Consider the following 23,645-nt stretch of genomic DNA (forward strand, 5'->3'; position numbering starts at 1 on the left):
AGCAGTCAGCATGCATCCCTTCTTCCTACCGAGTTTTCCTTTTATTTGTTTCTTTGTTTTCATAATTCTCATGGCTACTAGAAACGATAAACCAGAAGAAATCTTCATAAAATAGCCTACCTCACCCAAGACAGGAAATAACCATGTGGAAATAGGAAAATTCTTGGACGCTGAGAGCACTGGCAAAGATTTCTATATTAGCAAAGCCAGAACCAAACCATTGTCAAGTTCTGCAACACCAAGTGCAGGCAGATCAACTCCTCACAGCTCACTACCTAGTCGAAACTGCCAAAAGCCCTCAGGTTAGAGGATAGGCTAGTCACTGATTTTCTACGAGACACTGATAAAGCAGACAGGCAGCACACAACTGCCATGCTTGCACAGATAGCAAAGAAGTAAAATTAAAAGAAATATAACCACACTTTGATCAACTGTCTGCTTCATAAAAGTAATTAATTTGATGCCTGAACAAAATATCTTCATCTATCCTCAGGAGTAAAAGCAGATTGGTCAAAAAAAGCATCAAACCTTTGCCTGAATAAATGACAGCCCTAAAATTTATAAAGGTGAATGATGATGATAATAAAAATACTAGCAGGTAACATTCCACCATCCTCCTCCTGCAGCATGGCTGGCTTAAAATAATTGAAGTTTACTTCCTTTTCTACAAATTTATCACACCAATTTGCCTCCTAAGATGAACATCTAATACAGCCGTAAAAGTATTAGTCCTGCAACCTTTATCCGTGATCCTATTTGTTTTAAGTAATTAGAAGGGAAAAACCCCAAAACAAGCACACACACACACAAACCCAACCAGACAGCAAAGTAGCAGCATTCCTGCCTGCACTCTGGCAAGCCAGCTTCCCATTTAGAATGCAACTTGGTAGCAAAAAAAATTGAAGCAATAAAATTTTGAGATCCCATGACAAAGATTTCACTAAACCTGTGCCAGGTGAAACACTGAGATGTGAAAGAGAATGAAACACAGCTGTCAAGTTTTCTCTGTGCTCTGCACGCAAAGAGAGACTTTAAGTCTAACGGAAAATAACTGGGCAGAAGCAGCCATGAGTCATTAAAGGGGTGAAACAAGCCGAACTATCAGAAAAATCCAGCAAACGTTTAGGTGTGCAAAGGCAGTAGCAGATCTTCAAGACAGCTCTAACCAGGAGAATCCTGTGTAACATTTCAGAAGAAATGACTTGATGCCTAAGCGTTAAGGGTGTGCCTTTACCAAACAAGTACGCTGGAGGTACTGCAGCAGGGGGGGAGGGAGGGCTGTCTGTACGCAGCCCTACGCGTGCGGCTGCGTACTCGACAGAGCTGTATGAGCCCGCGTGCTGCGACACGTTTCCTGCGGGAAATAGCATGTTTTTACTTGGCTGATCCATGAACACGAGCGGGATTTGTGCACCCCGGCACAGAGCTGCTGTTTGTAATAGTAATACCACAACAACCCGGTGTGCAAAATAATTTCCAAGTGGGTTACTTATTGCTAACATACAACACACCAAAATATCCGGCAGCAAAACCTTTCAGCAGACCTAACTAATTTTGTCTTGTCTGCTTGATGTTTCCTCTTCTTTCCTGCCCGCTAAACTTTAAACAGTTTCTTTAGACACATTTTCCCCAAGTTACAGGTTTCGCAGATCCTGCGGCACAACCGCACTAGAAGGCCGACGGCCGCGTTCAGCAGCGGGCATGCTCCTTATGGCACTGCTGTTCAACTACCGCAGCAAAGCAAAACGGAGCGGACCAATGCAGGATTAAAGTGCCATTATAGGTATGTAAGAAAAGAAAGAGACAACAGAGTACTACTCAGGGGTAATTAGGGCATGGCAGCGAAATATTACCAGCTTGGTTGGCCTGCCAACTCAGAACAAAACCAAACCTCGATAGCCTGTTATTAGACTACTAAAGCCTAGGCTGTACTTCTGGGGGGAGGTTGGGGTACGCGGAGGAACTGATCCCAGGATAAACACAAGCTAATTCTGTACTGGAGACATACCTTGGCTTTCCAAGGTCTGGATTTGAGCACTGCAGGTAAGGTTACTGAGGGTACGAGCAGTCATATGAGACACATGTCTACCCTGGAGCTTCATTTTTCAATGCGAGGCATTAGGACTTCGGGAATCATACCCACAAATACAGGGGGATAAAATGCTCTACTCTCCTTTCCAACACCTTTGTCCTCACTGCAAGTGGATGGACTACTTATACAAGTACAGGCAACACTTGATTAACGCCCATACCCCTAAGGTGGGCTGTAAGCACAATTACAATCAGTCAGATCGGTGCATCTGGATGGCGCTTGGCTTAAAAGCCACAACTTGACTGCAGTGAAGACTGATTCCTACTGTGTGCCTGAACAGAAGCCACACTCTTAGAAAACACCACCTTTATTTCGTAATGTTCAAAACAAAATAATGTATTTTTGATTGCTCTTAATATTTCCATATAAGTGAAACATATTAAGGCAGGGTGCTTCCCGAATGACAATTTGCACTTCTCAAATAAAGAAAAAAAAAAAAGGAACAGTTTTTCTCCTGTGTTTTTAAAGATCATGAGAAAAATGCCACTGGTGTCATCCCGAGGACAAAGTTATGGGAAACTCAGGGTCTGTACATGCATCATCTGACACGGGGTTGTCATGGGAGCAAGCTGTCTGGAAGGAAGAATTGAATTTGGCGGTGAAAGTTTGGAATATTCCGCAAGGGCTTGATGAGTTTTTCCTGCTGATTAGAATAAAATCAACTTGTACTGATGAAAACTGGGGATCTGTTCATATACAAACTAGCAGTACTACTTAAAGAAAAGGAAACATCACCTCATATACCCATGTAACAAACAACAGTAAGAGGTATCACAGTTTTTCACACGGTCACTTTTCAGCAGGTTTAGTTTCTAACTACAGCTGTGGCCTTCCACCCAGGAGCTACGCACAGAATCTTTCACATTTGAAGATCACAGCATTATCTCAGAATTTGCCACGCTCCACTTCCTGTTCAAACACCAGTGCTGTATCAATCTTTCCAAGAGTGCCATTCTGCAGTGTACTGCATTACAATATCCCAGATCATTTCAGTAATAATACAAAAGCCTGAGAATTAGGTCAAAAGAACATGATGTCAACTCTATTTAAATTTTAAATACCTCTCATTGCAATAAAAATTGCCCATAATTGTACCAGCAAATCCAGGCTGATAACTTTTTGCTCAGCGGAGTACTCGCTGTAAGTTTCTTGCCACCCGCTATTCAGTAACCGCATTACACAGATACATCATTTGTACCGAATCTTAATACAATCGTTCTCACCTTAACCAAGATTCCACGCTTTAGCATGGCAAAGAAGCAATCCTCATACGCATGTACTTGCAATACAGCGAGAACACTGCTGTGGCACGTGAGAGAAGTTAGCGTCAGTATCGGCAGAGGTAAAGCTTTGATGGCACAGGCTTGGGCAGGAACAACAGTCCAACCGAACAGGCACAGCCCTCTGCAGATTTGTACATGCAAATGCTACTACATCTTTATAATTAACTACACACGTTAGTTGGGCCACAGGTTGCTTTATTCCCGCCTCTGTCCGTCTCACTGCTGAAGGGGGAGGTGGTCCGACCTCTCCTCTCGGCCACCTGCCCGTGCTACCTGCACAGCCTTCCCCTGCTCGCCCCGGGGGCTGACCATTAATCCAGGTACAAGACAGTGAGGGAGGGGGCAGTGGGGAAGAGAAAAAGGAGAATCAGCTGCCAGCCAGATCAAGCAGCACTCAGACACTGGCATCAGGGAAACGGCATCTTTCTGCACAGCGTTCTGCCAAATTAAGGCAACAAGGTCCCGCAGTTAGCAGGCTAAAGCTCGCGTATCTGGGCATACGGGCTGCAGTCTTGGCACAGTGTCTGGAAGTAATTAAAGCCCATGCTTAATTTTTCTGGGCTTAAACCTAATACAAGTTCTCATCTGTTTAAAGCCAGGCATCCCCTAAAAAATTTAGTGAACGGGTGCTTTTCAGAGCAAAAGCACGGCAGGAGCACTTCATACAATCGTGGTCATGTTAAACTGGCAATTGTTGGATCAACCAGACTAAGAGTAAATTCTCACCAAGCTGCCCGTGTTATTCCCAGAATGTTTTAGATACACTTTCATCACCTTTCCCTAAACAACTTTTGCCACTCCAACGCAGCACCAGACACGTATCCAAAGACAAGGTGACTGGGAAGAGGCAGAGATACAAGCAGAGCTTCTACTGGGACAGCCCCTCTTGTACTTCCTCTGTGGAAAGCAGCAGAATGCAACAGTAGGAGGGAACGGCCATGGTTCAATCTCATCGATGTGTCAGATGAAAGTCATTAATCACCTGACAGATTAATCAGTCACGGAAAGGTAACCAAGGAATCTTTAACAAAGGAGATGGTGGAAAGCAGCGGAGAGGAAACTGAAATTGTTTTGTGGCTATTCTCAAGAGCCCAAATCCTACACGGTGATGGGCTCCCACTAGTAGATGTCCACACGGAGCAATGATTCATCTGGTGAAAGAGTCATGTCAACGCTGCACGCATGAGTGGAGAGGGTGGGGGTTCCCTTCCCCATGGCACACACCACACCGGCTGCGCTGCCAGGGCGCGCGGGGCCTCCCCACCAGCATGGTCAGCCCCCAAACTGGGGACGCACCTCGCCCTGCTCTGGCATGCACGGACCTACTGCAGAGTCCCAGCAAGAGTCCATCAGCACCGCCGACAAAACAACCACCACCCAAGAAGGCAGACGTCTCACCATCCGCACATTTCGGCCTTTCTACTTCCAACTTTTCTATCATCATATCGGAGTTATTTCTCAGTTCCTTTACTGTGGCTCTGACGGTACCAAGTGATTTCATTTTATTCCCACAACTTCTCCCGTTTTATTTTTGGGGGTGTCTATCAGCAATAGAGGGATAGTAAAAATAAAACCACTAGCTATGAGCAAGTGGGCTCATAGGGCTTCTACACTTGTTAGTGAACAGGTGTAGAACGTCACTTACTGTACACTTCTTTTTAAAGTTATACATAAAGTTGATGACCTTTGAAGATAAACAGTAAAATGAAAAAAGCCGAAATGTCAAGCAAGACATCTTGAGCTATCAGCCAGGTGCCTGTGAATCAAGAACACCCAAGATCCAATCAAACTCTCCCACTATCTTACTTGTCTTTAGACAAATCACTTAAGGGCTTGATTTTCTGCTATTAAGAGCCTTAAGAGTTGACAGCAACTCCAGAACAGGAGCAGGTTTGGACCCTTATAGTTTTCCTCTCTCTGAAGTCAGGAGAATACTTATCTAATTACAGACAATCTTGTGAAGATCGGTGTTTTAAAAAGTACTTTATGCCAAGTTTTAATCATCATCATCATCATCATCTGGCTCTAGAGACATTCATAATTAAGTGAGGATACGCAACTTTTGAAATCAAAGTCAGCTAAGAATAAGAAACAAGAAGTGCCTGTGTTTCATAAACATCTGATTTCACAAGCAACTCACCAAGGATCCAACAACCCCAAATTTGGTAATTATTTTTAAGAAAAACTCAGGCCTCTCTTAATCCTTGTGTAAACCACTCATAAAACTTTCAATCTCAGCTCAGATTTTAAATGGAAGTAGCTAGAAAACCCTGCCCCCACGGAATCAATTTCTCTACTCTTACCCCGATGATCCTCACCCAAAAGAGCCCTTGAAGCAAAGTGATGGGAGGGAAGTGGTCATTTCCACTTCTGCTGTGTCAAGCAGTAGAAGCCTTGACAAAAAACCTATTACAAAAATAGAAGTGCCATCCAAATCACTCCCCATGCAATAGCTGACGCAGTGGAGTAATTTTTTTTTTAATGTAATCAATAAAATGATCTAAGAGAAAAAAAAAGATGTAGAAAACCAACAAAATTACATGATCTAGGTGCCAAAGTTGGAGCAAGGTTGGCAGTAAGCTATTCCATTGGGATGGATTAATCCGTGTCCTTCACCGGCCTATTTTGGCACAAACTATTTTTGCTAGAGCATGCTTAATGAGAAAAAAATAAAAAGAGAAAAAATAAATACGAGACTGAAGACTATTTTCAGGGTATCTATTAGTATGTAATTTTTTGTCTCCTTTTATTCCTCAGAGAATCATTAACAGTTTGACTTCACAGTTGTAAGAACTGTGAGGCCACACAGAAGCTTGCCAAGAGAAATGGAATATGCCCTTGAAATCATTTTGGTACCAGCGTCATTTGTTTTTTCCAACTGATCTCTTCAGAGTTTTATTGCACCCAAACATTACTTACAGCAACCTTCAGCAACAAAATCCCACAACATGAAAGATTTTCTCTACATCCTAAGTTTAAGCAGTTTTCCACACACAATTACATAAACAAGAGACCGACAGCAGAGCTGGCTAGGTTTTAGAGGTGCATCTCTCTTCCAGCTGTGCTTTCATATCCTTTTAGAACCAAACGCCAAACATATCGTATTACTTTGTTCATTCCACTCACAAATATCGCACGTACCAATTCTCTCCAGGTATGAGAGCAGCTTAGAAAATAGTGGCATACTCTCTTTTGATACTGCAATAGTAGCTACGTCTCCTTCAATAAGCATGAAGGAAGACCCACTTATTGCAAGACACCTACTTATTGCATGTGGCTAGAAGCCTCCTTCATGGGGGTTGCTGGGTGGGTACCGAAAGGACACGGAAACAAAGCACAGGCCCCCAGGGATGAGCGGGGATGCAGCAGCGGAGAGCAGAGCGCAGCACGGCGATGGCCTGATGTGCAAACTTCCCTGGCAAAAACAGTGCTAAAGGCTTAAGTCAACAAGCACCGCCCCGGAAGAAGCATCGTGGTTTTAATCACCATCCCAAACCGGGCTTTTTCTCGTACTCCTTGTGAACTAATTTTTCCTGGTCTAATTTCATCACTAATTTCCATTTCAGATGCACATCAAAATGGTAGGGAAGGAGCAACTTAACTACTCTAATTTTATGCTCATATATACTCTTTAAATAGACAAATTTGATGTGTAACTTAAATAGCAACTGAGCAAATATTCTAAGTGCAAAACTATGCATAAATTGCAAAGACTAGAAGAAACAAGCAAAATTAGAGATTTTGGGATGCACAATGAGTAGCTGCTTTTCTAGTGATTTTAAAAAAAAATAAATAGGCAGTAAGAAACTAATTACAGCTACAAATAAGGAAGGAATCCTGAATTTACCAAGATACATTTCTGGGGAACCACTTGAAAACTGGCCTTTCAGAAACAAAGGAAAAAAACAACCATACCAAACCAAATCAGAAATTTACTCAGAGGCAGTGAGAAAACTTAATAAGGAAAAAAAAATACCTGACAGCTTATACTGTCTGGCATAGAACAAGATACAATCGTGAAGTTGCGTTCTCCAAACCTAAACTTCTGTAAGCATTATCTGCACCACCGTCCAACACCAATAAGCACAGTGTAACCAACAGCTATACAAAAAAAAGAAAAAAAAAATAAAAAAAAATCTTACTGCCGTTACACCTTTGCTCCTAGTCTGGTAAAAATGCAGGAAGGCCAGAAGAGGAGACTTTGCAAACCGGAGGAAATTATGCATGCAAATACTTTGAGAAGATGCAAAATATATTGTTAATTCACACATCACAAAAAGCAGCAGTTGCAAACATAAACAGGCAACAGGAGCAGTCCAAACATGAAACCGCACAGGGGAGGGCTGGACTCCTGCTTCTGAGAAACATTAAAAGCACCAGTAAGGATGAAGTAACTGGTTCAATTAAAAGGAGCAGTCATGGGAAAAACAAAAAAGTACAACTTTCTTTTTTTCCTTAAAGAATTACACAGTCATTTGACATGCCTTCTACAAGCACAACTGACTTGAATTAGGTCTTTAAAATTGTTTTCAAAAACATAAGGTTTGGCTCCATAGCAAGCCCCACACCTACACGATTTTATAATTCGCATCGTAAGTAACTGGATCAGCAGGCAAACCTCCCCCTTCTCTATTTTTTCCACCCCTCGTGGAAACCAACCAAGAAAACAGGATTAAATTTAGAACGATAAAGTCTTTAATCCATAGCACCACGGTATGAGGGACTTCGTTTACAGCTCAGAGAACTAGACACTAAAGTAGTTTAGTAAAGAGATTATTTTCATAAAGTATTTATAATAATGTGGGATAAAGTACTGCAGGCAGCAGCAGTACCCAATTTGTACAAATGTTTTTGAGGTCAGAAGAATTACAGTTGAAGTAAGCAATTTTCAGAACAGCTATAACACAGAAAGTATAGATTCAGTCAACTCTCAGTCTGGGTTGTCTTGCTAGCGTAACCGCTCGGTCACTTCCATCCGTGCGCATTTTAATCCTGCACTGAATTAAACATGGGAATGGTGATTTGCTTTGCATACATTTTCAATGACAGCAAGACTGTGACAGCTGTTCCAGACTGATGGCACAGATCTCTCTTTATGAAAGGCCTAGCAGGCCAAGTTTTAAACTCAACAACATCCCAGACACATCAGAAAGTATCCTCTATGTCTCTACAGACATCTCGGTCTACAGTGCAGGCATGGAAGGATTTAGGTATTGAATGGATACTGGATCAAACGCCAGAGGAAGAGACTTGGCATGAGCCTGGCCCCTAGTTTAGACAAAGTGGTATTTAAATATTTATGTACGTATGTAAAATGGGCTTCCTTTCTGCCTCTGGTCATCGCAGAGGAAGACAATAAAAGGAGGCTTCAGTGCTAGCCGTGGCAGGAGCCGTCGCACCAGTGTCAGCCCCTCATTCAGAGGGGAGGTCTAACTGGGAAAGAGCTCCCGACCGAACCAGCTTCTCACTTACATCAGCGAGGATTTATTGGAGGAGAAAAACCACCTTGCAGCAGCACGATAATAATGTTAAAGATCGCCTTCCCTACAAACACAAAGGTGAAATTTAAGTCTGAAACAACAGCTGTTACCCAAACAAAGCTGTTGCAAACATCATCAATAAAGCTTTCAAGGCCAACCAACTACACTGACAGAAAAGTAAAAAGCCTGGTTTTGTACCAACTCTGAAATGCATTCAGTAGTTATGAGTTGTCCCCTGCAGGGAGCACACACGGGACCTGTACGGTAACAAGATGGCAGAAGGAGCGTGACCGCAAGACACGGGCGGAATTGGCCGGAGTCACCAGGTCCCGCGCGGTCCCTCGCCAGGCAGAAAGCCCTCTTTGGGGGCATTCTAAAAGCAAGAAACAAGAGAAAGCCTCGGTCACCCAGTGTTCTACAAAACCTGCACCACCACATCTGTAGAAGTGGCTCGTTTGATGCAATCAATACCTTCCAGAGCTGGGTGCATACAGCAAATTAAGCTTCTTTTAAAATTGGGCATTTGTTCATAGATGTAACCTGACCTGAGCTCATAAAGTTGGATCATTTGCTATGGTGACGATGCCTTTTTTCCAGTTGAGTTTCAAAACAGATCTGACTATCTATTTAAAGGTTTGTGCTCTAATTTTTACAATCCTAATTCCGAATTAGAGTGCAATTAAACAGAATTCAGCCTTGTATTCAAAGGCAGCTAACCTATTTTAAAAGAAATAAAGCATTGCATGGCTACTGATAAATTTTTAATTTATAAAACCTGTGAAGTGAGGGGAAAAAGGCAAAAATTTCATTTCCAATAAGAAGAAACTATCAGAAGCTCCTATGCAAATTTCTATTCTGTATTCCTCTTTCACAGGCGATAAGACATTGCACGTGGCACACAGGGCAGCAGCTGGTAAATACAATTCGCTGGTAAGCGTCTGCGGGAACCCACGCCCACTGGGATACATTACCTGTGTCTTTATTTTGACACGCTAGCCATGCTCCTAGGACTTAAGACAGCCACCCCTTACCTTATGTTTACATACGTGTCTTCAATATAATTTGTTATCAGATATCTTTTCTGAAGTGATGAATAGAGGATACACCCCATCAACCAAATCAGACCGGCAGTCCGCCACCCTGATGGGCTTCAAATAACAAACGACAAACTTTTTCACATATCACTGCAATGGTTCCATAGCTCAAAGTGAGCTGAAAATTGGTGCACAAACACGAGACTCCCAAGGAATATTATGGGATATTATGAATGTGCGTGCCCCACCCCTTGCAATGAAGGCAAGCAGTTGATCATATTAAAACCACAAAATCCCACAAAACTAAAAGAAGTAACCACCAAATAAGTTGCTTGTGCTGACTTTATCACTGCATTAGGACCTTCCTTGAAATAGTAATACTTTGATCCAAGTAATGCTCATTACTTCAACTGCAATTCTTAAAATCTATGCAGTAAAAAATTATTCAAAGGACCTTAACCCATAAATCACATTGGCCAAAGCCTTCAAGCAGATTGTGAGATTTTTGGAAATAGCCTTGGGAAACTTAAATACTTTAATTATACTTAACAGAAAATGCAGCTAAACCTCCTTGACTGCTGTATGCATCTCAAATGACTGTTATTTGGCTCTCTAACCACCCTATTCAAAGTTTCGCACTTCTGTTAGCTCCCACACGTACAATTGTTGCCCCCTTTCCCAGTGGGGCTGTTAGTGTCATGTCTCGCGTACAGGACACCAGCAGACTAAGGAAGCTCAACAGAAGCACCATCTTCAACTTATTCCACCTTTCAAAAAACGAGATGTGTCGCGAGACACTCGCAATGCATCGCTATCTTGCTTTTATCTCCAGTTCTTTTCCTCCAAACACTCTCTTTTAAAGAGTCTACGTGAAGTGATGAAGTAATTATAAAAGTAATGGTGCGTGCGAAATTATAATAATTCAGCAAGATGCAGCAAGTCTGTACAACTGTAACAAACACTTAATAGAATAAGCTATTGATTTTAGCTAAGCTGCAAGAATAGCGAGCATAACATGAACTGCAAATACTTAAGTATCACCAGAAAATGACTAATTTTGTTTGATAGCTGGGCTACTTTGTACTTAGACTTGTTTAGACTTAAGAAGCCTGCCTGTTATTTAAATACTATGTCCTCTTTTTAAGTGTATAACTTGATAATCAAATTCAAGTATGTGGAGAGATGTGAAGGTTTACTCGCATTTAATGTGGTAACAATGATTTTACTAAGAATCAGGCTAAACGAAGAGAAGCACGGACTGGTACATTTTCCAGCAGAAAAGTAGATAGCCATTGACACAGCAGCCTTCGAAGAGTAAAGAAATCCTACTACTGACTGCATTATACTGTGAATACCAGGAGGGCTCTAATAGTTTAAAGAAAACAGCATGTAAATTTTCAGCTTAAAAGATGCATGTTAATTATACTAAACAGGCAACTTCTCACAACACTGTCAGTATTTCATATTCTTAAACACAGCCTGTTCCGGTGGCAATGACCAGAAATCCCTATTTATCCAACAGGGAACAGAAGGAGCACAGAGTCAATCCCTCCAATGCCTCCAGTGCAGGAGTGCGTCAGTCGCTACGGACAGGTCATGACAGGGACGGAGATGGATGGAACCGTAGAGTTTAGTCACAGCATCCAACTAAGCCCCTAACCTCCGAGACGCGACAACTGCAGGTTCAGTAAAGACTAATCTTACGTCCCAAACGTTACTGAATTGTTGAAGAGCCTCAGCCTGGTGTCTGGCAAGACCTGGATATTCACGTCAGATGCGGGAGGTTTTGCACACCTACACCGCAACGCACAGATCTGAGTACAGTTTACACAGACTTACCCGAAAGAGCTCAAACTATCTTATTCTGGAACAGCAGCCACCTACCCACGGTAACGCAGATTACACAGGCTGCGTGGGATTGGGGCTAAGTACTGTGCCCTCACTTGCAGCGGGGCAGAGAAAGGGTTGGACCAAGCACATCTGTGCGGGCCGAGGCCACCCCTGGGGCTGCAGCCCCGGCGCAGCCCGGGGACTCGCTCCAGCCGTGACAGGGACAGGTTGGAAAGGGCACCGCACGGCCTCGGCCAGGCAGGATCGGCACGACGGGGACTGGAGAGCAGCGGCTGGTCCGGCGTATCACCATGCCCTTGGCAGAAGGCGAAGTCACAGTGACCTACGGCATAGGCGCAGGTGCAGAATCGCACACTGGGAGCAGGACACAGCATTTCCAAGCGGCAGCAACTTACCCCGTTCTGCAAGGAACGAATCCTGCCTTTGGCAGTACTGCTGTTTGCCACTCGGGGAGCACTGCAACGGAGTGCTGAGTCATAAGTCCAGCCTAACCTGTAGCAAACCTCTAAAAACGTCGCTGAAAGGTACCTCAGCCTATGCCACCTCCGGTTTCCTGCCTGTCCCCTACCACACACACTCCCCTGACACTCCACGTCTGCAAAGTATGCGGAAGCATTCCAAACACCTGAAAACCTGGGCACGTTCTAAAGTAAGTTTATATATTCTAACCAAATTTTACTAGCTGACATTAAAAAAATGATCTCTATTCCAGACAGGCCCATTGGGCTGAAATGACGCATCTGCCTCCCTGGGTAGCCACCCTGCGATGTGCACGGGTGGCGCTCTAATTAACAGCTGTGTCAAAACACACCTAACAATAGGGGCCAGAATTACACACCCTTGTGTAAATGTAAGTTTTATAATTCCCTAGAGTCAGGCCCTTGAATACTGTACCCTACCTAATTCTTGGCAGACTGTTGGATGTTGTCTCCTAAATTAAAAAAAAAAAAAAAAAAAAGAAAAAGAAAAAAGAAAAAAGAAAACATAAATGGAAACCTTGTCATGTATAACAACAACAGTCTTTTTCACCATTCATTACCAAAGAAGTCTGAACAATAAGCCTTTAGTTTCATGCTGTCTCACCTAGGCTGCGAGCCTACACCAACCAAGCTGTGGAGAAAGCCACTGGCAAGACAGCAAAGCTCCCATTTCACATGGCACCGAGGGCCAGAGCAAGGACGGGCACCCCCGGGCACCCGGCGGTGGGCAGAGCAGAGCGTCCTGCCTCCCACGGCTCACAGCTGCATCTCAGCACAGCACATGCTGATGCTATTTTGGAGCATGTGTGTGATGCTGTAGGAGATGCGAGGCGGGGAGGAAAGACAACCCCTGCTCATGTTCACATGCTGCGAAAAAAAATTCTAGCATGAAAAACTTTGATATTTTTGCAAACAAGTCACAAACACAGTATTTTGAAACAGAAAGCCAAATGAATATAGAAGATCACTGGAAACCGAGGTGCTGCAGAAGCTTCTTAAAAACAGTCTTCAACTCCTTTACGAGTGAAAGTGCTGGCTAAGAGAGAGATGGCTGCAACCCCACGGTGACTGGGACACGTCACAGAGGAAATCCTTGCTTCGGTATCTTACTCCCCACGTCTTTTTGCGAACATCATACCTCTCTCTAGATTTTATATCCAAGAACTACACAGAGCACCTCAGCAGCACCAGAGCTATTTTCTGCTTTTTCTCCCTGTCTGCATTCTGACAAAGACCTTGATCCATTTCCAGTGCTCGTGAAACTTGGTTTACAGTCCTGCCTCGTTGACACTGCTGCCCTACGTTAAGCATCAGCTCTCTCAGCACACAGCAGCGAGGAAGCACAACCGTACCAGCTCACAGCACAACTGACCTCTGTCAGTTCGTATCTACTCCTACGGTGCAAAGCAATGCTCTGGAAATAAACACCACTATTTACAAAGATGAGAAAATCATTACTGCCATATTACAGACAGTATGCCATCACAAAACCAGTAGGACAAGAAATGCTTAGAGCAGAATTTACTTCACGAATACTTCAAATTGGCCTTTCCTGAATGAAGGACAGCGGTCAGCACTGCGTGTTAGAAAGGGCTGCAAGACAGAATTCATTGCCAAGGCATACAAATGCTATCCACAGCATTAAGACTGTTGGAACATTAATATTTAATCATACTTTTAAACTAAGCCATTTATTAGCTGCAGTTAGTCAAGTAACATCTTACGCTGTAAGGAGTATACGTCGCCGGGTAAAGATTTGGCAACCAAAAGCGACACAGTTAGTTGATTTACCTTCCAATGGTTGCTGATTTAGCCCAGAACCTCAACTGAAGGACAGGCAGCCTGACAAGTTACCTTTATTTCCACAAAAAGCAGAATTTGGTTGGGTTTATACCCACCTGTGATGAAGTGAAAAACAAAAAAAAAAAAAACAAAACAAAACCTCAAACCCCAAATCCCAGTTATGTCTCACTGCCAAGTCCGTGCCAATTCAGGCCCCACTTTTCGCCCACCTGAGTTTGGATTCACTCGCTTGTTGAAAGAAGTATTGTTCAGAACAAGAGCTCATTTTCATCGTCATACTTAACGTGAAGGATGTTATAACAACAATAGTTTCCTTCTTAAGCCTGTTTGATACTGCTGCCATAACAACACGCAAATACTTCAGTGGCAACAAAGACACACTCATTCCACCCTGCGTTTATTACCACGCTTTTTGATAAGCCCACTTTATATTATTACTTCTAACATATTTACAAACAAACACAGGTAAAGACTTCCTCTGCATTTGAAAATGTACACGAAAGCTTTTTAAAGGAGTATTATTTTTACCAGAAGCTGGTAAATAAGTCACTATTTTTTTAAAAAAGCATGTTTGCCAGATATTCAAATGAAGCTACAGAGCACCTCTGACTCTGGTGGCATAAATAAACGTGCTGAATGCTTATTGGTAATCCCAGAATATTGTGTTACAGCGGTGCTCTCCGTCGGGCTACAGAAGGGGCATTTCAACGCCAGCAAACACGCAAACCCAGTCAAGATTTGCATTTCACGAAAGGCCGGATTTTCGCCCAGGCCGCGCGTTCCCGATTCACTCGGGATTCACAGCGGCCCCTCGGGTCACGGTACCGGCGCGGCCCCGCACCCCGACCGGGCCCGGGGTCCGCAGGCGCACCCGCAGCCCGGGGAGGGCTCGACCTGGCCGCGGGACCCGGCGCCGCCGACCGCCGCCTCGACACCCCCCCCCGCTCCCCGTCCCTTCCCCGGCCGCGGCTCCCGGCGGGGGCCCAGGGCCGCTCCCGCCTCGGGTGCCCCCCCTATCCTCTCCGGGCGGCCCCTCCGACGCGGCGGGGGAAGGTCGGCCCGGGGCAGAGACGGGCCGTGCCGGGGCGGGAGGCGGCCAGCTCCCCCCCCCCCCCCGGCGCTCTCCCCTCAGGCCGCCCGCGGCGCGGCGCGGGGGCTGCGGCCGGCAGGGGCCGGGGGGGCGCCTCCCCCCCCCCGGGGCCGGCGAGAGAGGCGCGGCGGGGCGGGGGCCGGCGGCGGCGCTGAAGGACATTTTAGCGGCTGGTGCCCAGCCCCGGCCCCCGGAAAATGGCTGCCGCCGGAGCCGGGCCCGAGGGCGGCCGCGCCGCCGGCCCTGCGCGGGGAGCGGCGAAGGGTGGCGGCGGCCGCCTCCTACCTTTGAATTTGAGCTCGTGCTGCGGTTCGAGGCTGAGGACCTGCTCCGCTTTCGCCATGTTGTTCCTCCTCCTCCTCGGCAGTGGCGGCACCCGGCGGAGAGAGGAAGGGACGGGGAAGGAAGGGGGAGGAGGGAAGCGGGGGGGAGGAGGGGAAGGGGGGGAGGCGCGCCCGGCTGGCTTATTCGCTCCCCGCCGAGCGGCCCCGGAGCGGCAAGGGAGCGGTGCGGCGAAGCGGGGCCGCGGCGGAGGCGGGTCCGGGGCGGGAGCGGAGCGGAGCGGGTCCGGGACGAGCGGCCACTCGGCGGGTCCCGGCGCGCGCTGCCCTGGCGGGGACGCGGGCGAGGGCGGGGGGCGGGGCGGGGGCGGGGCGATGCGGCACGGAGCGGCCCAAAGCGAGGCTGCGGCTGACGTCTGCCGCCGGCACCGCCGCGGGGTCCGGCCCGGCGCGCGCCGCCTCCCTGCGGCTGCGCCGGGGGCAGCGGCAGCGCTAATCGGGAGCGTTGATGACGTTTAGGCGCCGCTGGACGTCGCGGTCCTTAACAGCGCCTCGTTCTCTCGCAGCAGCCCGGTACCTCAGGGCTGGCTCCGCGCGCCGGCAGCGGGTGCGGGAAGGGCCCGCTCTGGAGGGCCGAACCAGCCCTGGGGGGCGTTCCCCGCCCCTCGCTGGGGCGAACCGTAACCGCGGCTGTGGGCCGCCCGCGTCGGGCTGGGGGGGGGGGTGCTGTTGTGGGGTCGGGGGGGCTTCTGCTGTCGTTTTTCTGCTTGGTTGGTTGGGTTTTTGGTTTGGTGTGTGTCGTCCCCCCCCAAATAGCATGATTTAAAACATTTTATAAATTTACAGGTTGTTCTAATATAAGGTACTCTGCTTTATTGATAGCCTCAGGCCAGTGTAGTGACAACAGCACATTTCTCCCCCCTCGCCTCAGGTTGTTTTAAACATTCTAGAAGTTCATAAGGATTTGTAAAGCATTGCTGTAACCTGTCGAATTCAGCAAGGGGTAGCAATGAAGCAGCAGTTTGGGACACCCGTGTTACCAGCAGAAACATGCTGGTCTTGGAAACTGGTAACTTACTTACACCAAAAATTATTCATTAGTCAACTGGACTCCACAGAGACAGGATGTCGGGAGGAGATGCCATTTGCAGAGATAGAAAGCAGTTGTATCGACACTGATCAACTTCCAAAGAACAGCAACTCAAAGCATACAGTTAGGGCTGATCAGTAAACAGGTAAGAGGTAAGTAAAAATATGGTTAACAGTAAAACACTGAAAATTCATTTTATCACACCAGTACAACCTGTGCGATGCGGTGTATCTCACCTCCATATATGTTCTTCATATCATGGATCTTGTTTTACTTCATAATTGCCAAAAATGAGTAAGGTAGCTAAAAAGATCTGGAATGCATAACAGGAGGGTTGGTCTCATTTCCGGCAATAAAAGCAACAGCAAGTGACAGATGCATATGTTAAAATCAACGCCGCTAGATGGGCTGATGGCATTCAGTGCTCCAAGCACATCTGCAGTATTTGTACCACTTCTCAACACTTCAGCTGCTCTTGTCCATGCCAATCCCTATTTTTCAGCTCATCTGCATAACCACCTCAGATCCTGTTCCATCTTTTGTTTTTGCCCTGAGATGTCTTTCATTCCATGCCAAACCAAACCAAATCCATATATTTGTTTAGTATAACTCTTGGTTTTGCATAATGCAAGTGAAACCTGCCAACTCCTTCCAGCCAATACATCAGGACTAATTTTTAGAAGCTTCAGCAATGTACAGCAACATGCTCAAATAATGTACTGCTGTTTTTCCTTAAATCCCTTCTCTGGTGGAGAAAAGATGGTCACATGATGTCATAAAGGGGTGCATTTTCTTTTCCAGGTCCCTGTTACTCTACTTGCTTAGTTAATTAGATTTGGAGCCTAGGATGTTCTTGGCTTGCTATTTTTGCTACTTGTGGGGCTTTAATTTATAGCATAAACTATGGATTATGTCATAACATTTTACTAGATTTCAAATCAGGCAAGAATTGAGTTCATTGACGCTTTGGAGTAGAGCTTTGTTTGGCTGATACTCTGGAAAGGTTATCTTCTTTCACGTAATCTCTTAGGCTTTATTTTTATAAACAGATTCTCTCACTGAGCTAGGCATTCTCAGTCCAGTAATTAGTGGAAAAGCTTCATACATATCTGTGAGTTAATTGGAAACTAAATGTGAGGAGTAAGACAGAGGAAACTTTATACAACATATAGTCATACATAATAAAAAACCCCAATGTAAACAACTGTTCAGTGTTGCTGCCCAGACCTTTCCAAGTTCTAATTTTCCTGAAAGAAGTACAAAGTACACCCTTAAGCATTTCATGATCCGCACCTTAAAGGGTTTGCCAAGTTGTGGCATCTTACCACAAGTGACAGCTCTGAACTCTCCTGCTTGTATTTGAAGTACTCGCCCACATTTTCATCCAGGCTGAAGTTTTTATAAAGCACAGTATTGTTTAAAATTTATGAAGTCTAATGAATGTAGGCTGTCAGGTGTTTGTTATATGTAAGTAATGTGTGTACATTTAATATTGTGCAGATCAGATTCATTGAAATAGGCATGCATGAAGGCTACCTGCAATACTTCGTCCTTATCAATGACATGAACCAACCCTCACTTAGAAACAATTCAGCCATGGCAAGACTAGAAGGTACCTTGTTGCCAAGGCAGGTTTTTGGTTAACGGGGATGAACACTGCAGGGAAGCTCTGAAGAGCACCTGAAATATTTGTACTGGAACAGTTTTAAAGAAGTTTCATCTGTTACAAAACTTTCACCTCAAAAGCTATGAAAGACTTGACCCAAGTAAAACATTCTTTCATACTGTGTGTGTGCAAATTAGGTGGTTTGCATTTAGTTATCTAGGTTCCCTATGCAAACACATGTAAATATGTTTTTCTCTCTATTCTAGCACATTCCTTGTGTTTACTGTTCCTATGCTCTCTCCGGTGCACATTCATACCCCCTTATATGAATTTATACATATTTGACACTCTTCAAAAGCAGTTTACACACTTCTAAGAGGATAACTTGAAAATAGCAGGTACAGAACAGTAAGTTATTCCAGGTCTCTGGTAAGAAGATGACAGTAAGCGTTTTCTGCACGTGAACTGCAGCCAGTTGCTTAGTAGAAACTTATATCCAACATTTTCAGGGTGAAATAGCAGTATCAGAAACAGGATTTTTTTTCTTTTTTTTTTTTTTTTTTTTTTTTTGCTTATTTACGCTTTTGAAGGCTGCTATTAACTGAACAAGTTAGACTTGCATCACGCATTGAAACAAGAAAACTACATCTTTTAAGCATCACACAAGACAAGTAAGATAACTATAACCAACTCCGTATTTTTGTGCTCTACATAACCACCAAAGCAAAGGTTTAAAAAAAGCTACCAACCAGCTGGCTTTGTTAACAAATAAGAAAGGATCTCTTCCCAGCATGACAGGCCCCCACCACACCGTGCAGACATTAAAAGCACTTTACAGTTTTGATTGACAGCAACCTGGCCTAAGCAGGCAAGAATTCTACATTTCATGCAGTCTAAGCTAAAAGCAATGTATTAAATAACTTGACCCTGGCAGAATTTGTCAGGCCTCGGGCTGGTCAACAAGCCTGCGTGTGGCCCACAGTCTCTCAGACACCGTGCGGCAGAGAAAGGAAGCATTACGCAAAAGCTGCATTCTCTCCGCTGTTTTCCCCCCATCCCCTCTTTGTACAAGTTCATCTTCTGCCTTTGTCTGTGCATACATAAACCAGGAAAAAGCTACAGTTTCTGAATGACCAGTAGTCAGTACTTTTGGAAAACAGCTATTCGAATCATTTAGATTAACTTCCCCCATGGTACTGCTTACATTCCTCTTCAATAATTCTATTACTATAAGGACTATTTTTTAAGATGTTGAGAATTTTAGAACCATTTATAAACAAAGCCAGCACACTTACAAACAAAGCTTTTTATTAATAAAATGTTTACACCTTTTTTTTTTTTTGCACAGTACATCAGACTGGTAGTGATTTAGCATGGTATTAAACTATAAAAGTTTATTATGAATGCTTAAGCTGAGAAGGCTGTTTACATTATGCCAAATCAATATTTCTTTATTTGCATTCTATGCACTATATGGGAGTGTAACAATTCAAACAAAAAGGATAGAACAAAAGCCTGGTTTTCCTCATTAGCATCTACAAACCAACAATACAGACAAACCTGTACACACTCTCAGGACCAGCCCAAGAGAAGACTTAAAAAAAGTCTCAAAACATTCATAAGCTTGGGAATTCATCACTACAATATTTCATCACTAGTAATCCGACTACATTTCATGCAGTGAAGCAATGGTTGTAAATTTGTGCAGTTTACAGTGCTGCAAATGCTCTGTAACTTTGAGCGGCTTAAGTTTGTTTTAGTAAGAGATACTATAATAAGAAGGCACAGACCTTGCCACCTTTGTAACAGGTTAACCCAATCCTGTAATGAAAAGGCAGAATGTTCTTAAGAGGGACAAGAATTGCTGATACAAAGGTTAACCTTCATGCTTCATTTTACAGGCAAACATTTATTACATTGCAAGAGCTATATGCATATCAGGTTATTTTTGTGCCCTGAATACACAAATGCAAAGTTTCTTGTTTAGAGAAAACATTCAGATTTTTTTTTTTTTTTAGTTCATTTCACTGGGGGTGGGGGATACCAGGGGGAGGATTGCCAGGAAGTCTTAAGTGTCTTACAGCTACAGAAATGCAATCCATTTCTGTGTCTTAAATCAATTGACTGTGTCACAATTTCAATGTTGGATACACAATATTCAGAAATACAAAGTACAAAAAAAAAGGAAGTTAAAATATAGAAGTGCTTACATCGTGGTACTAGAGCCTTACAGCAGTAATTTGCTCCCCTGGGGTGAATGTGCTTTTAGCCTTTGTTATGTGGTATACTACAGCAGTGGTACATGTCTCAGCTGCTTGTTTTCATAACAGTTTCATAAGGGCTGTACTAATGAATTACCATTCTGTTTACAAATATTTGCTGCTGTGACAGATACTTCTAGAACCCTTGAGAGGAAAGAGACACTCGCCACCTATTCTTGGCTAAATCCCATAAGGAAACAAAGAACAAATTGTCAAGAAAACATTATGGATTTAATAGGAAATACATACTGTAACAGGAGTAAAAGTGAGGCAAGATAGTAGCGGTGAATCTATCGAGGTGTCAGAGTTACAGCATATCCAAGTGCAACAACTGGATGGAGTATCACACTCACACAGATAAAGAGCATGACAGAAAGAGTGGTCTGTGTCCTTCAACATTTGAAGAAGTAGCAGTTGGTTTGTTGAATAACACATACATGAAAACATTAACAGAAATGAAGCAAAGAAAACACCAACCTTCTTAAAAGAGTACCTTTACAAAGGTAATTAGCTCCTTGAATAAAATTCATTGTTAGTGTTTAAGTAAAAATTTAAGAACCCCAACTTGCAGGATAATGAACGGGAAAAGCAAAATTGTTTCTTCTAAGTGGTCTTTAATCTATAATGAGAGCAGTTTCAGCAAATGCTGTCCCAATTTTTAGGGGGAAAAATCATCCTACTGCCTTGATTTTCCCACGTAAAATAGGAAGCACCAAATGACTCTAAGCCACGAGAACTTTTCTAAGTATTTCTAAATAGCTGTTTATAGCATGTATGCTCTGACAACACTATGTTAAAAATTCAGGGTTGGGTGGGGTGGGGGGAAATGGGAGGGGGAAGGAAGAAAAAGCTGACCCTAGGATCATTTTGGCATGTCAGAGACTGAGCCCATCAGTACTCTTGGGTTTCAGGAGTGTCGTATATCCCTTGAAAGATCTGTTTCTGTGATACTTTATAGATGAAGTTTAGTAATGCTTGTTTTATTTTTCCGAGTCATGCACTTTTGACTCTAGCTGACCAAGAAAGGGTTTGCATTCAAATTTTTGAGACCTCCAGAATATCAGAAGGGATTTTTCAGAAACAAGAACTGGTGTCAGAAGGCCTAATAATTTTAGGGAAATATATTTTGGCACCTGAATTCTTGTATGAGAAACAAAGATGTGGTTTCAAGCCTATTTCTTTTGACAAGCTGGAGCCATATGACTCTAAAAAGGACAGCTGACATGACTTTTTTTAAACTAGAACATGCATTTCTATCTTAGATCGCAATTCATGTTTCAGATGCTTTTTTCTTCTTCTATGTAACTATTGCTGCTTATGAGTGAGGTTCACTACAGAATGACTAGCTACACAGTTCAGACAGCTTCTGTCCTGTAAATCATCAATTCCCAAGATACTCTTTGCAGATTGCTGACATAGCACACCACAAATAGACTACACCATCCTTAATAAACCCTAAAGACTGTGTAACAAGAAAGTAATTCAAACATCACTGCTAAAGCTTCCTTTTCCAACTAATACTCAATAAGTTACACTGGAAATTAACATTAAGCAATAATTTAGGATTAACATTGTAACAAAAATCTTGTTGAGGCCAACTTTTAAATCACTCAAGGTATTCAGCCTGAATTAGTTTTTGACAATTAAAATAAAGCTTTAACCATGAATGTAGGCAGCTCCCAATGAATCCCACACCTCTCAACCAGGTTAAGGGATTAGACTTCCAAATCAGAGAGTAGGCATCGTCTCCTCTCCTCTTATTCTCTTCCCAAGCACGTCCGGAGCAGGCTGGTAGCGTTACACTGGTATTAGGTACACCAACTCAAGCCTGCATAAAATGCCCCTCTAAACTATTAACTGTCTGATCCTCCAGCACTTAAAGGAAGGGTCTCACTGATGTCAGTAGGGATTTGAAGTGCAATGAATTGTTTTGTTTCAACATGGATCTAATAACTTAAAGTCTTTACTTTCTTGGCAACCGCAGAAGTTGTTAGAATTGTTGTAGAACTTTTCAAAGCACCTATAACAATTTTCAGTAGTTTGACCACTAGATGCTTCTGTTATTAAACATAAGCTTCCAGATTTCAACTACTTAGGCATTTAGTATGCCAGTTTTCAGCATGTATGTAAAATATACTACAAAACTACCTACAGCACAGATCAAGAGCCTGGCAAGTTAGAGACTTGTAATGTAGAGGGTCAGATGAAGACACCCTCAGGGAGCATATTTAAGTTGCTCCAAAGCTTAAGAGCTAAACATTTATCAAATTATAATTTGGTACAAATCTGTAACTTCCATGGGAAAGAACTGGTGGTGTTTAGAAGCTGAAACAGTCATATTTTTTCAGTTAAGAAATGCTCTGGATCAATGATATGACAGGCACCTCATTACATTTTTACATACATGATAATTCACCCTTCCAAACTTGTTTTGCAGCGATTAATTCCCTTAGAGGCCAGACTTTCAGATACTCTCAACGATGAGCTCCATTCACTAAACACAAAGGCACAGTGGAATGAAACTTCAGGCCTGAGCTTTTTCAACAACTTCTTAACAGAAAATAAGTTATTAAAAATTTAGCTGGAATGGTTGATAATCAGCACTCCAAACACTCAAAGGCTAACGTATCTCCAAAGAGAGAAGCTATGTTAGGACAAAATATAATCAATTTCAGCAAGCCTAGTGCAAGATGAAAGCAGATGGCCTCACAAATTATTAATACAGAAGAAACCATTTTTCTCCAACAAAAATGAAACAATGAACATGTGCCTCTCATCTAGGGAAGACCGCATTCCAGCTTTCAGCTAGCGCCAACTGATCAATAAACAGTTATCTTGGCTCAAAAGAACTTACATCAACGGTCTGTCATTTTAAATACGCATGTGTTAAAAAGCAGCCTCACTTCAGTGTTTGTAGTTTGGACAATCTGAAACACTGGCTATTTCCATGTTTGCATTAGCTGCAGTAATTCAAGATCAGACCTGCAAAAAGGATATGACATTCCACTTAGACTTGTAACAAAACAAAAGGAGTCTGAGGCATTAAGACTTAGCTACATTTGAGAAGGGCCAGGTTGTTGCTGCTGCTTTAGTGTTTTGGGGTGGGGTTTTTTTTATTTATTTGTTTTTAAAGTCTACTTTTGGTGTACAGCATATACATGAGGATAGATCAGAAAGCAGTTTATAAAGATTTACTAAGATCTGGAGAGAACTACAATAATCTCAATATTAGCCTAGCTCTCAGTCCTGCCTAGAGTCCAGTATTTTCTTCTCAAGTCAATAAATTTTGGATAAA

The 23,645-nt window shown here is 43.5% G+C and overlaps 1 protein-coding gene across 2 annotated transcripts in view; it reads right to left on the reverse strand.

Moving 5' to 3' along the window:
* Positions 1 to 15,716, reverse strand: part of VAPB (VAMP associated protein B and C) — a 35,100-nt gene extending 19,384 nt beyond the window's left edge. For both annotated transcript variants that reach the window (XM_082491034.1, XM_082491035.1), the window contains exon 1: positions 15,398 to 15,716. In XM_082491034.1, the coding sequence (XP_082347160.1) occupies positions 15,398 to 15,455 (58 nt within the window). In that variant the 5' untranslated portion in view covers positions 15,456 to 15,716. The remainder of the gene's footprint in view (positions 1 to 15,397) is intronic.
* Positions 15,717 to 23,645: the final 7,929 nt, after the last annotated feature.

This window comes from Vanellus vanellus (genome assembly GCF_965231255.1).
Source record: "Vanellus vanellus genome assembly, chromosome: 15".
Taxonomy (NCBI): domain Eukaryota; kingdom Metazoa; phylum Chordata; class Aves; order Charadriiformes; family Charadriidae; genus Vanellus; species Vanellus vanellus.